Source organism: Mobula hypostoma, chromosome 6 (genome assembly GCF_963921235.1).
Source record: "Mobula hypostoma chromosome 6, sMobHyp1.1, whole genome shotgun sequence".
NCBI classification, from domain to species: Eukaryota; Metazoa; Chordata; class Chondrichthyes; order Myliobatiformes; family Myliobatidae; genus Mobula; species Mobula hypostoma.
This window is the reverse complement of record NC_086102.1, coordinates 81009990-81023404: the sequence shown is the minus strand read 5'-3', so window position 1 is coordinate 81023404 and position 13415 is coordinate 81009990. Positions and strand designations below refer to the sequence as shown.

General features: G+C 39.5%; 1 protein-coding gene across 4 annotated transcripts in view; it reads left to right on the top strand.

Moving 5' to 3' along the window:
- Window positions 1–13415, top strand: part of LOC134348140 (ribosomal protein S6 kinase alpha-3) — a 136599-nt gene that overhangs the window by 72888 nt on the left and 50296 nt on the right. For all 4 annotated transcript variants that reach the window (XM_063051082.1, XM_063051081.1, XM_063051080.1 and 1 more), the window contains 3 exons: window positions 1647–1753; window positions 1904–1941; window positions 7423–7565. In XM_063051082.1, coding sequence (XP_062907152.1) covers window positions 1647–1753; window positions 1904–1941; window positions 7423–7565 — 288 coding nt within the window. The remainder of the gene's footprint in view (window positions 1–1646; window positions 1754–1903; window positions 1942–7422; window positions 7566–13415) is intronic.

Below are 13415 nucleotides of genomic sequence, written 5' to 3'. Positions count from 1 at the left end.
GTAGATAGGGTTGTAACAATTTTTCTTTGCATGTTAGCCTTCATAAATCAAAGTATTGAGTACAGGAGATGGGGTGTTATGTTTCAGTTGTATAGGACATTGGCAAAGCCTAATTTGGAGTATTGTATGCAGTTTTGGTCTGCCTACAGGAAAGATATTAACAAGGTTGAAAGAATATAGAGAAAATTTACAAGAATGTTGCCTGGTATGGAGGACCTGAATTATAAGGAAAGATTGTATAGTATAGGACTTTACTCCTTAAGATGTAGAAGATTGAGAGGAGATTTGTTAAAGGTATACAAAATTGAGGGGTATAGATGGGGTAACTGCAAGCAGGCTTCTTCCACTGAAGTTGGATAGGGCTACAACCAGAGGTCATGGGTTAAGGGTGAAAGGTGAAAAGTTTGAGGAACATGAGGGGAAGCCTTTTCACTCGGGTCATGAGAGTGAGGAACAAGCTGCCAGCACAAGTGATTGCATGCGAGCTTGGTTTCATTTGAGAGAAGTTTGGATAGGAACACGGATGGTAGGGGTATTGAGGGCTGAGGTCCCAGTGCAGGTCGATGGGAGTAGGCAGTTTAAATGGTTTAGCATGAACTAAATGGGCCAAGTGGCCTGTTTCTTTGCTGTACTTTTTTATAATTGACTCTTTGCCTCTTTCACTAAAAAGATGAGATGGGCAATTTTGGTAAAGCATGGCCTTAAATGGCTGCCTCAAAACATAACCAAGAAGGCATAATTGAATGAGTATCATTTTTGTGTTATTGACCATTTTTCTAATTATTTCTTCCACATAGGAATATGTTTCTATTCTTCCATCCTATTTTTTTAATTAGCTTAAGGCTTTTATTTTTGGATTATGAAAATCTCTAAACTGTTATTTCACAACTAAGATTTGTCAATAAATGTCCTTTCAGCCTGTTACGATAATGGAGAGAAAAAAGTATTTTTTATTAGCCTATTGTGTACCTGGGTTTACAAGCCATCATTCTCTGCCCATCTACTTAAACATTTGGAAAGTCATTTCCTTTTCTGTTCATTTCTTCCAAAGCTCTTCATCAAATTATTCAAGCCCATGTTTCTAATGATCCCCTTCAATTTCAATAGTGTTGTGATTTGCACCTCCCAATATCCATCTCAGTTTTGACTGCAAAATATTTAGTTATTTGGCAGTACATTATACAATTTTCTGCCTTGCTGCTACTCTCCTTTAAAGATCTCAGTTTAAAAAAAACCCTTTAATCTTCCTATCAATTGCAATTCTCTCCCTAACCCCTCAACCACTCCACACCCAAGCTTGATTCTGGTTCCTTTTTCATCTCAGACTGTATGGTACATTGTTTTACATAGTGTTCTTGGACTCAAGATTCAATGCATACTCTTGTAACTAGAGCATGGGTTCCCGGCCTTTTTTATGCTATGGATCTCTGCCATTAAACAGAGGGTCCATGGATCCCAGGTTGGGAACCCCTGGTCTAGAGTAGAGATTTTCTTATCAGGGTAGTATTCGTCATTTCATACGGACAGGGTTATGTAAAATTGATTAAAAATTGTTGGATGTTTATCCAAAGATATTTTTCTTGCATTTTATGTACCTTCAAAGTATCTCCTACTTGAATATGTTCTACTGTATTTCTGTTCTCAAGGTCATGTTCACTGAGGAGGATGTTAAGTTTTACCTTGCAGAGTTGGCACTTGCTTTAGATCATCTTCATGGTCTGGGAATTATCTACAGAGATCTAAAGCCAGAAAAGTAAGTCGTTTATTTTGGGCATTTTTTTCCCTGTATGATCTGCAGCTTTTTTGCACATGATTGATTGTTATTAGTTCTGCCTCTCCTTTTTCCTGAAAAGAACCTTTGCTGTATTATTTAAAGGAATTATCTTTAATTGTTCCCTTTCAGTATTTTGCTGGATGAAGAGGGCCATATTAAATTGACGGGTGAGTAATTTCATTAGTGTTGCTGATTGTTGCTCATTAGAAAAGATCATAAGTTGGTAACAGCATAAAACATACTGTCCTCGTTGTTTATGAGTGATTGGGGACATGGAATTGTTACAGATAACAAAAAAAATTTGTTGAAGTCACTGGTAATGATACAAGTATCAGGGACATAGAGGTGTTTTTAAAAAAAAAAAAGTTGGACCTTACTGCTGGTATCTCTGCATTTAGTTGCATTTTCTGGAGTATTGTCTTTAAGTCCTTCCACCTTTCACCTTTAGACCATTCTAAAAAACTCAGTTCTGGCTATGCAATTTCCCTCCACCCTCCAGTTCTTGCCCCTGCTTTGGCTTCCCCTGACAACTCAATTATATGTGTGTGTGTATATACATATCTTGAAGCATTTCTGTATTTGTGCCATGAAAGTAATATTGCTTATTCTAAGATATAATATGCTATATTTATCATGGTTGTACTTGATCTGGTATTAGGAAATGAACCTAGTCAGGTGTCAGGTCTCTCAGTGGGAGAGCATTTTGGAGATGGTGATCACAATTCTATCTCCTTTACCATAGCATTCAAGGGGGATAGGAGCAGACAAGTTAGGGAAACGTTTAATTGGAGTAAGGGGAAATATAAGGCTATCAGGCAGGAACTTGGAAGTATAAATTAGAAACAGGTGTTCTCAGCGAAACATACAGAAGAAATGTGGCAAATGTTTAGGGGACATTTGCATGGGGTTCTGCATAGGTACATTCCAATGAGACAGGGAAAGGATGGTAGGGTACAAGAACTGTGGTGTACAAAGGCTGTTGTAAATCTAGTCAAGAAGAAAAGAAGAGCTTACAAAAGGTTCAAAAAAACTAGGTAATGATAAAGATCTAGCAGATTATAAGGTTAGCAGGAAGTAGCTTAAGAATGAAATTAGAAGTGCCAGAAGGGGCCATGAGAAGGCCTTGGCAGACAGGATTAAGGAAAATCCCAAGGCATTCTACAAGGACGTGAAGAGCAAGAGGATAAGACGTGAGAGAATAGGACCAATCAAGTGTGTATGGAACCAGAGGAGATAGCAGAGGTACTTAATGAATACTTTGCTTCAGTATTCACTACAGAAAAGGATCTTGGCGATTGTAGGGATGACTTGCAGCGGACTGAAAAGCTTGAGCATGTAGGTATTAAGAGGATGTGCTGGAGCTTTTGGAAGGCATCAAGTTGGATAAGTCACTGGGACTGGACGGGATATACCCCAGGCTACTGTGGGAAGCGAGGGAGGAGATTGCTGAGCCTCTGGCGATGATCTTTGCATCATCAATGGGGACAGGAGAGGTTCCGGAGGATTGGAGGGTTGCGGATGTTATTCCCTTATTCAAGAAAGGGAGTAGAGATAGCCCAGGAAATGATAGACCAGTGAATCTTATCTCAGTGGTTGGCAAGTTGATGGAGAAGATCCTGAGAGGCAGGATTTATGAACATTTGGAGAGGCATAATATGATTGGGAATAGTCAGCATGGCTTTGTCAAAGGCAGGCTTGAGTGAATTTTTTGAGGATGTGAGTAAACACATTGATGAAGGTAGAGCCATAGATGTAGTGTATATGGATTTCAGCAAGGCATTTGACAAGATACCCCATGCAAGGCTTATTGAGAAAGTAAGGAGGCATGGGATCCAAGCAGACATTACTTCGTGGATCCAGAACTGGCTTGCCCACAGAAGGCAAAGAGTGGTTGTAGATGTGTCATATTCTGCATGGAGGTCAGTGACCAGTGGTGTACCTCAGGAATTTGTTGTGGGACCTCTACTCTTTGATTTTTTTTTTAAATGACCTGGATGAGGAAGTGGAGGGATGGGTTAGTAACTTTGCTGTTGACAAAAAGGTTGAGGGTGTTGTGGATAGTGTGGAGGGCTGCCAGAGGTTACAGAGGGATGTTGATAGGATGCAAAACTGGGCTGAGAAGAGGCAGATGGAGTTCAACCCAGATTAGTGTGAGCTGGTTCATTTTGGTTGGTCGAATATGATAGCAGAATATAGCATTAATAGCAAGACTCTTGGCAGTGTGGAGGATCAGAGGGGTCTTGGGATCCGAGTCCATAGGACATTCAAAGCTGTTGCGCAGGTTGATTCTTGTGGTTAAGAAGGCATATGGTGCATTGGCCTTCATCAACCATGGGATTGAGTTTAAGAGATGAGAGGTAATGTTGCAGCTATATACGACCCGGGTCAGACCCCACTTGAAATACTGTGCTCAGTTTTGTTCACCTCACTTTAGGAAGGATATGGAAACCATAGAAAGGTTGCAGAGGAGATTTACAAGGGTGTTGCCTGGATTAGGGAGCATGCCTTATGAGAATAGGTTGAGTGAACTCGGCCTTTTCTCCTTGGAGCGATGGAGGATGAGAAGTGACCTTATAGAGGTGTACAAGATGATGAGAGGCATTGATTGTGTGGATGGTCAGAGGCTTTTTCCCAGGGCTGAAATGGTTGGCATGAGAGGGCACAGTTTTAAGGTGCTTGGAAGTAGGTACAGAGCAGATGTCAGGGGTAAGTTTTTTTATGCAGAGAGTGGTGAGTGCGTGGAATGGGCTGCCAGCGGTGGCAGTGGAGGCAGAAACAATAGGGTCTTTTAAGAGACTCCTGGATAGGTACATGGAGCTCAGAAAAATAGGGGACTATGGGTAACCCTAGGTTGTTCTAAGGTAAGGACATGTTTGGGTTGGTTTTCTATGTTTCTATGCGAAGACATTACGACTCCTTGTGGTGTTCTCGCCACCTTATAATATTTGCCTAGCTCATGTAATTTTGTTTTAATGATTTTTTTAAATCTCTCGGTCACTGGAAAGAGCAGACAATTTTCTGTACTTTCATTATGAGGTGTTGACTAATAGTTGTAACAACATGTTTATTATTTAAAATGTGGGGGAAACAGACTAACTATATTATCCCCCAGGTATCTTCTTGTATTAGTGTAAATATACTTTTACAAAAAATGATGTGAAAATCCTTAAAATTAACATTTGTAATTTGCCTACAAGTAACCTTGCAATGTACCTCCAGGTTACGAAATAGTTGCATTGCTAGAAAACAATCCATATTGTGAGGTTCCCTCTCTCCCCATTTAATCAGTAGAGAAATGTTGCTCTCCATTAGTTTTTTTTCTTTCAACAGTAATCCCCTCAGTGTATGTAGTCCATGGGCAAGGGAAGTCTGATTGAATAATAGGCAAAAGAGAAATGGTAGTTGTTTTAATTAACTAGAAATGGATATTGTTTGACAAAGTATCATTGTATGAGTAACTAATCAAATTGCTTTCAGTTTTTACGGCAATTCCATTTAGCTGTCCAATAAACAAGCAATAAATTAGTTCAGTTCTCTGTATAGATTTTGCTTTTTTAAATAAATTCCATGTGTGAAATTGGTTGCCATTTATGAATTCTGTAATGATGAATTTGTTACCAACATTGACGTAGCATGGGTATACACAGTATATATTTTTAAATTTGTACATTCAATAGCCACTTTATTAGGTACAGGAGTGGAACCTGGTGTAGTCTTCTATTGCTCCAGCCTATCATTTCAAAGTTCCAAGTGTTGTGCATTCAAGAATGCTGTTCTGCACACCATTATTGTAACGCATGGTTATTTGAGCTACTGTCGCCTTCCTAACGCCTTGAAACAGTCTGACCTCTTTCAATAACAAGGCGTTTTTGTCCACAGCATTGTAACCCATTGGATGTTTTTTTGTTTTACATACTATTCCCTATCTAATAGTATGAATCATACTATTCATAATATTCCCTGTCTCCCATCCACTGCATAATGTACTGGTTGGGCACAGGAGTACATTCAGCCAGAGACTCATTCCACCAAGATGCAACACTGAGCGTCATAGGAAGTCATTCCTTAATGTAACTTTTTTTTCTTTCTCTGGCCATATCTACATTCCCTTCTTGCTTTTTAACTGTTTTTGATGGAGGTTGGGTTTGAGGATGTGATTGTTTTAAGTTGTTTAACTCTACTTGATACCTAGTTAGCCCATTGCTTTGCTTTGCTTTTTAGTTTAGTTGCACGGTGGGTTTTTTTGGGGTTTTTATTTCCTCTTATTGACATGTTTGAAAATTAGTATACTATTATATTACTTGGTTATTTTATATTTAAACTGCACTGTCTGTACTAATTCTTTTTGTATTAATATCTGTTGTAAATTTATATTGCAACTGTGTATCAGTGCTTATATGGTTTACTTTTTGTGTACTAATTCAATAAAAAGATTTAAAAAGAAAGGAAGTCATTCCTGCCTGTGGCTATCAAACTTTACAACTCCTCGCTTGGAGGGTCAGACACTCTGAGCCAATAGGCTGGTCCTAGACATGTTTCCATCTGACATAATTTACATATTATTATTTATGGTTTTATATTGCTATATTTATATTCTATTCTTGGTTGGTGTAACTGTAACGAAACCCAATTTCCCTTGGGATCAATAAAGTATGTTTATCTATCTATAACTCTAGACTGTTTTGCTTGAAAATCTCAGGAGGTCTGCAGTTTCTGCGATACTCAAACCACTCTGTCTGGCACCAACAATCATTCCGTAGTCAAAGTCACTTGGATCACATCTTCCCCATTTTGTTGTTTGGTCTGAACAGCAACTGAACCTCTTGACCATATCTGCATGCTTTCATGCCTTGAAATGCTGCTGCATGATTGGCTGATTAAATATTTGCATTAACAAGTGAGTGTACAGGTGTGCCTAATAAAGTAGCCACTGTGTATTTTTCAATGTTCCTAAGTTAATGATTACAGCCAAATTGAATAGTATGACTAAACAAAAATTTAGATTAAAATGCTGAAAGTTAGAACCATTCTCATCAAATGTAATCCTTTTGTCAAAGTAATGCTGCTAAACTTTGTGGCATTTTCCTCCAGTTTGATAACTACTTGTCTTCAATGGGTTAATATGCAGTTTGTTCATTATCAACTTAAAGAATAGAACCTTTGTAGAGCAACTTAGGAATTTAGACTCAAATCAGTAACTTGGACGCCAATGGAAAAGCAGCCATCAAATGTTAGATTACTCTTCCGTTGTGCTCATTCCTGAACAAATTGTCATCTTTGCCAAGTGTTGGAGTTAACATATTGCACCTTGATGTTAATATGCCAAATAGCTAATGAGTCCGAAAATGCTCCAGATGGACCACTGTCTCTGCTTTTCCTATGACCACATATATCACGCAGTGTAGCGGCTCCAGTTGAGTTTGAGGCCTCTGTATCCTGATTTTGAACCAGTGCAGAGTGCAAGTATCAGCTAAATGTCACATGGCAATTCCAGGAAATCCAACCGAATGGCTTTTCTAACCCTACCACCCACCCACCCCCCCCCCCCCCATCACGTTCTTTGATTTGGTTTCAAAAATATCAAAACTGTACAAGTTTTCAATACTAGGTTATGGCATGAACTCTAAAATAAGTTCTTCTGCATTTAGATTTTGGGTTGAGCAAAGAATCTATCGATCATGAGAAGAAAGCCTATTCGTTCTGTGGTACCGTGGAGTACATGGCACCAGAGGTAGTCAACCGTCGGGGTCACACTCAAAGTGCCGACTGGTGGTCTTTTGGTGTTCTCATGGTAAGCTTTTTAATTTGACCATATTGGTCTTTCTGCACTAAAATGTATTTGGCCAGTTTGCTCAAAAGTTTTCAAACATGAAGTAAATATGGAAATACTGAAAACGTTTAGCAGAGCAGTTCAGACAGCCTCCATAGAATGTGGAAGCAGTTACTGTTTTGGGTCCAGGACCATACATCAGAACTTGGAACAGAAAACCAATTGTTTTAATTAATAACAGTATGGTAGGGATGGATGAAGTAAATGAAATATGGATAGCACAAACCCATCTTAATGTAGCACTTAAGCAGCAGATAATCTTTTGTGTGTGTAATATGTAAGGTTATGGGACATGATTGATGGAATAGAGCCAAAGTTAAGGAAATGGCTAGTTCTTGAGCATAGAGATTTCCAACATCTGCAATATTTTTTTTGTTTTCAGAGAATAAATTTATTTCAGTTGTGAATTTTGTTTTTGAGGACTGATTTATAATTGCAAAAGAACTCAACATTAAGCTTGTTTTGGGGAAGCTATTTCTTCAAAGATTTGTTCCAAAGCAAAAGTAAAATTACATTTTCTAATCCAAACTTTTTAGTTGATTTGTAGTTCCAGCACTTCTGTTATTGGAATGTGAATATTTTTGATGTGTATTATCCATCCCTGAACTGAAGAGACAATTAAAAGTCAACCACATTGTTGGTTAGAGTCACAGACTAATCAGAGGTCCTCTCCAGTGGAGCTTTTGGCACTTAACATGCAGATAGCTAGAATTACTATTACTAAGACTAACTTTAATTTTAAGATATAATTTTTTACTTGAATTTAAAACCCCCAGTGGCTGTGTTGGGATTTAAGCTCATTTCTATGTATCTGTAATACAAAATTCCAGCTGAGAATGCTATATATTGGCTTCTGATACTTGCACCTCAATTTCAAAATGAAATGTCTCAAATGATAACATTATGCTGGTGTTGTCTCTTTTATACAATCAGAGTGGCAGAGAAAGTTGCAAAGGGATTTCATAAAGCAACTGTGGGGGAAAGCTCTGGAATATTAAACTCTGGGGAATTAATGGAAGTTGAAGGTCTACTTTAGACCCTGAATAGGTGGATCAGAGTTGTACAGAAATTATGGAGGAAAAAGTTGAAGTTGTATGAACAGAGATGGCTAAAGTCAGACAAAATGCATTTTGAAATATTTAATTCACCATTTCGAAGACACTAGAATGTAAAGTGTTGGAAGTCATGTTGCATCTGTACAAACTGATGGTTTAATTGCATCTGAGGTTCTGTCTTGATTTTGGCCACCAAGCAATAACAAAAGTCCATAGTTTTTTATCATTGATATAGATTTCAATGGCTTTTAATTCCTGCACGCGCAGCAGATTAATAAACACGGGGTTGGTTCCTGTGTTGAATGACTCTAAATGTGGTGCTGTGATTACTTTAACATTTGACTTGCACCACTTTTGAGTACTTCAATGAATTTTCCTAATAACCTAGTGCTAGATCAGTGGTTGATTTTTTGCATAGTAAATGAATTGTCACCATCAGTATACTGCGAAATACCTGATTGCCATTTATTCATTTTCCTATACTTTCTTAAAAGATGCTATCTTGCTGCATTGAGCTGTTATTCTGCCACCTTTAGTCACTTTGAACGGTTCCTGGGCTTGAGCTTAATTCAGTTCACTATATTTGAATAAAGTTTGTGGTACTTCATTTGGATTCCCAATGCTATTCCAAAGAGCAAGGTTTAAAGATCTGATGACCTCCAGTTTGTCTCTAAGACTGCTCACAAAACTTCTTGTTGTATCTCTTTTGAACTACTGTCACCGCAACCGCAATCTGAAGTCTGTATTTTCCCCTTAAGTAACGTACTTTTAAACCACCCTTACGAAGTATTGGGCACATGGCCAAGTGGTTAAGGCGTTCGTCTAGTGATCTGAAGGTGGCTAGTTCAAGCCTCAGCTGTGGCAGCGTCTTTGTGTCCTTGAACAAGGCATTTAACCAAATTCCTCTAGTGTCTGTGCGAGGAGTGGCGCCCCACACAGACTTTCAATCTGCGCCTTGTAAGGCATGGTCTGGGTTGACGTTCCCTCCCTCCCTCCCTCCTCCCTTACGAAGTAGATTTTACAATCTCTTGAAGGACTCAGTGGACTTAATTTTCAGGAATGCAGATATGGCACTTTTAAGCGGACGAAGGTATAATCATGGGAGAGAAAAATCATAGAAGAGAGGAAGAATAAGCCAGACTAAAATGGCAGGATGTAAGGCTTCTTCTACCCAGATTCTTGTTAGCAAATATACAGTTGTTGAAGAACAAGAATGAGGGCCAAGATTGCGGTATCAGAGGGAGATGAGGAACTGCTGCATTCTGTTTCACGGAGGCATGACTCATGTCAGACTGCTGATTTGAAGAGGGCAAAAGGTGGGGATCTGTATTTCATGATAAACACTTCCTGGTGCTCAGACATAGCAGTCTTGTTGCACTCCTGTTCCCTGACCTAGAATATCTAATGATTGTTATCTGTTCTAGTTAGAGAGTTCTCTGTAATCTTGACCGCAGTTTACATACAACTAAAGGCTGATGTTAAGCAAGCACTTAAGTTGTTAAGTGCCTTTCTCAGCAAACCAAGAAATACTGTATCTGAATATCTTTCAACTCATTGGGGATTTCAATCCAGCCTGCCCAATTATCAGCATATCACCTGAAGCACTAGGGGACGCAACACAACCAGACAGCCACTATACTACCATAAGGAATGCCTACTGTTCCATCCCTACATTGCATTTTGGGAAACTTGATCATCTGGCTATCCTCCTGTCTGCATTTATGCCCTGCCACAGCTGTCGAGCATCCTTCTGATTCCAGTTTGATCCAAAATTGCCACTTCACATGTGAGATGGCTTTCCTGAGGTCGTACTTGGACCTCTTATATTTTACTTGGTCGCCACACCTGAATAGCACTGATCTAGTCCTCAGCAGATTGTGGCTCTCTTGGTTCATCCAGGGATTCTGGTTGGAAGACAATAATTTTGTGGGGTCACTAACTTTATAACTTCCATGACAAATGTGGCATATTCATCCGAGTCGAAAGCTGCCTTTAACACCAATGGATACAAGGTCACGATAGAGAGACACCACTTCTTCCTCCGAGGACACTGGCACAAGGCAGTCATCAACATTGAAGAAATGCAAAACCTTATCCACTGTCTCGAGATTGAACTGTTCTTCATTGTCTTCTGTGCATTTCCTAAGGGCGAAAATGGCACCGCTCAGTAATGAAGTTGCTCCAAAAAATGTACCACCATTCTAAAGTTCACCCTACTTTGGCTGACTGATCAGGCCACCAGAGAAACCTCAGCAGAGCTGCATCTTCTGCTGGTACTTTTAACCCAATGAAGCATTGATCCAATTTCTGCCATAGTCACTGCTGATTCTTTTTTGAATCAGGTTATGACACCAGTGAGTGAGCTAGTAAGATGTGGTCCCTGTAAAAACTGAGAATTAAGTGATATTCCTTGATAAGTCAGACACAACACAAAGTTTCCCTTTTCCACATCATGATAAACACCATGATGTTGAATATACCAGTCTTCCCCATCACTGCATTTGAGATCCTCTGCTGGCTGTCTCTTTAGGCATAAGCATTGGAGATGGCATCCTTCATGAAAGCTGTGCAGTCAATGTGAAGTGACAAATCCTTCCTAAACCTCTTTAGATTTAGGGCACACTGTTCATCAATCTTCCTATTATTTGGCATATTAACCTCCTTTCTCAAAGGTAAACTAATCTGGTAGTGGCCATCCACCAGTTTTGCAGAATTTGCAATCAGCTCCATGAACTTGTTGTCTTCCCTCAATAAACCAGGTTGTTAATCCTGACTGAATTCTGTAAAGTCTGCCTTGAACTGCTGCTGCCAAAGCTTATCCAAGTTCAAAACTGAGATCCTGTTAACTATCAGCTCAGGCTGTGCACCGTCTCTTCCAGCAACATTGTCTCCTTTCAGTGGTCCATTCACAGTCCAATGGAACATTGTTCTAATTGCATTTGGTCCATCACTAACACTGAATCATTTGCAATGGCTCTAATGCTTTAGGCACATTTGTCCCTTTTAACAGTTCAATTTCTGAATCAGTCTTCAGCAAATGGACAAGTTTCAGGTGAGACCATCCTGGAGATCCCTTTGTCATAAAATGTTCCCTTTGTGGACAGACATACTTTACTTTCCTGAGTATAGATATAGAGTAGTTCACAATAGTTTTCACAATCTAAACCAGCCAGTTCCAAATCTGAAACAATGTAGCTATTCACAGGCTTCTCTTGACCCATAGTGCATGAGAGAATATGTGTCCTTTTTCCTATAAGGCCACCGTGCAGAACACTACTGTACTTTGATCTAGGAAAGCTTAAGTAATCACTGTCTTGTTACCATTCTTAGGTTTCACTTGTACTGGAACTATGGGAAGTTTACAATCATGGTCACCAGCCCTTGTAAGGCCATTAGATACCGGGGCATTACTCACTGCTATGTCTGATTCTTTCACAGCTTATTTTAATTCTGCACCCTTTTTGTCAAAGTGAATGTGAAGTATGCCGGGATGCTTGCCAGTGTATACCTTGCATGAAAGATGCTTGCTGAACGTGTCCTGTACACAAACAGCCAAAGCAGACACCATTTTGCTTTAGAAAAGCAGTCTTCTCACTATGAACCCTTTTCTTCGGCAGAGGGCACAAATCTGATGTAAGTTCACCCTCGCCAAACAAACAAGCCCTTTTGGCTGAAAAGACCACTTCTCTTTCATTAGTTCCAGGTTCAATTTTAGCTTTACTTTTCACAGTGGCCACATTAATGGCAAAGCTGCTTCCTTCAGCTTTTGTTCACAACCTTTGCTTATTGCAGGTGATGTAGCATTCTGTATATTCTCAAACATCAGATGCGTAGCAATCTTCACTTGGCTTTCAATAAAATCAACAATGTCAGTGAAAGTAATCGTATGGTTTTGATTTTCTTGCAGTTCACAGACCATCATTCTCCATTTATCCCTAAGCCTATAGGGTAATTTCCTTAGTGTTTCCATGCTGTACGTGAATGTCCCCATGAGCCGTTTGAGCTCGTTGGATATAACATAAGTTCAGAGTTCCTCATTAGTACAGCCTGAGAGTAAACACCCTGAACTACCTCTTGGGGTCTAGCCCATGTTTCACAGACGCTTGAGGAACAAATTAATCAATATTGACATTGAATATTTTTGTTTTCTTCTGTGCCCTGTCCATATAGGAACTCACACCATAGGGCTGTCCTTCTGGAGCACTTTCAGTACTTGCCACACTCAAAGCCCTTAGCACATTAACTTTGGCCACCCGTGCAGCAATTTCTTCCTCCAACTTAAACTGTTCTTTCCTTTTCCATAGCTGCTGCTGTTCTTGCACTTCCAGTGCCTGTTTGTCCTTCACTAATCACTGATGTGCTATTAATGCAGCTAAGTCTGCCTCTCTTTTAATGTGTGCAAAGAAGGTAGTAGATGCAGAAGATTTTCTTTCTGCAACAGACGTTTGAGCATTGACATTTGACACAGTCGGTTTCACATCTTGTGGATCCTCTGCTACATGCGCAGTCAAACCATGTCTTGGATTTGAGAAGTATTGTCTGTTGGAAAGTGAATTACATTCGCTTGTTGCAGCAACATGAACCTTAAATGGAACATGTTTGGTTCATCCATTGTTTCGTATCCTCTATGAATGCACTGCAATAGCGATCAATGTTTTTGAAACATTTGTTCTACTTTTCTTGTTCAGCCTTGGGGTTAGCATGTGACATTGCTTAACAGCTTCAGAGATTTGTCAAGTCCTCAAGATGAGATTGC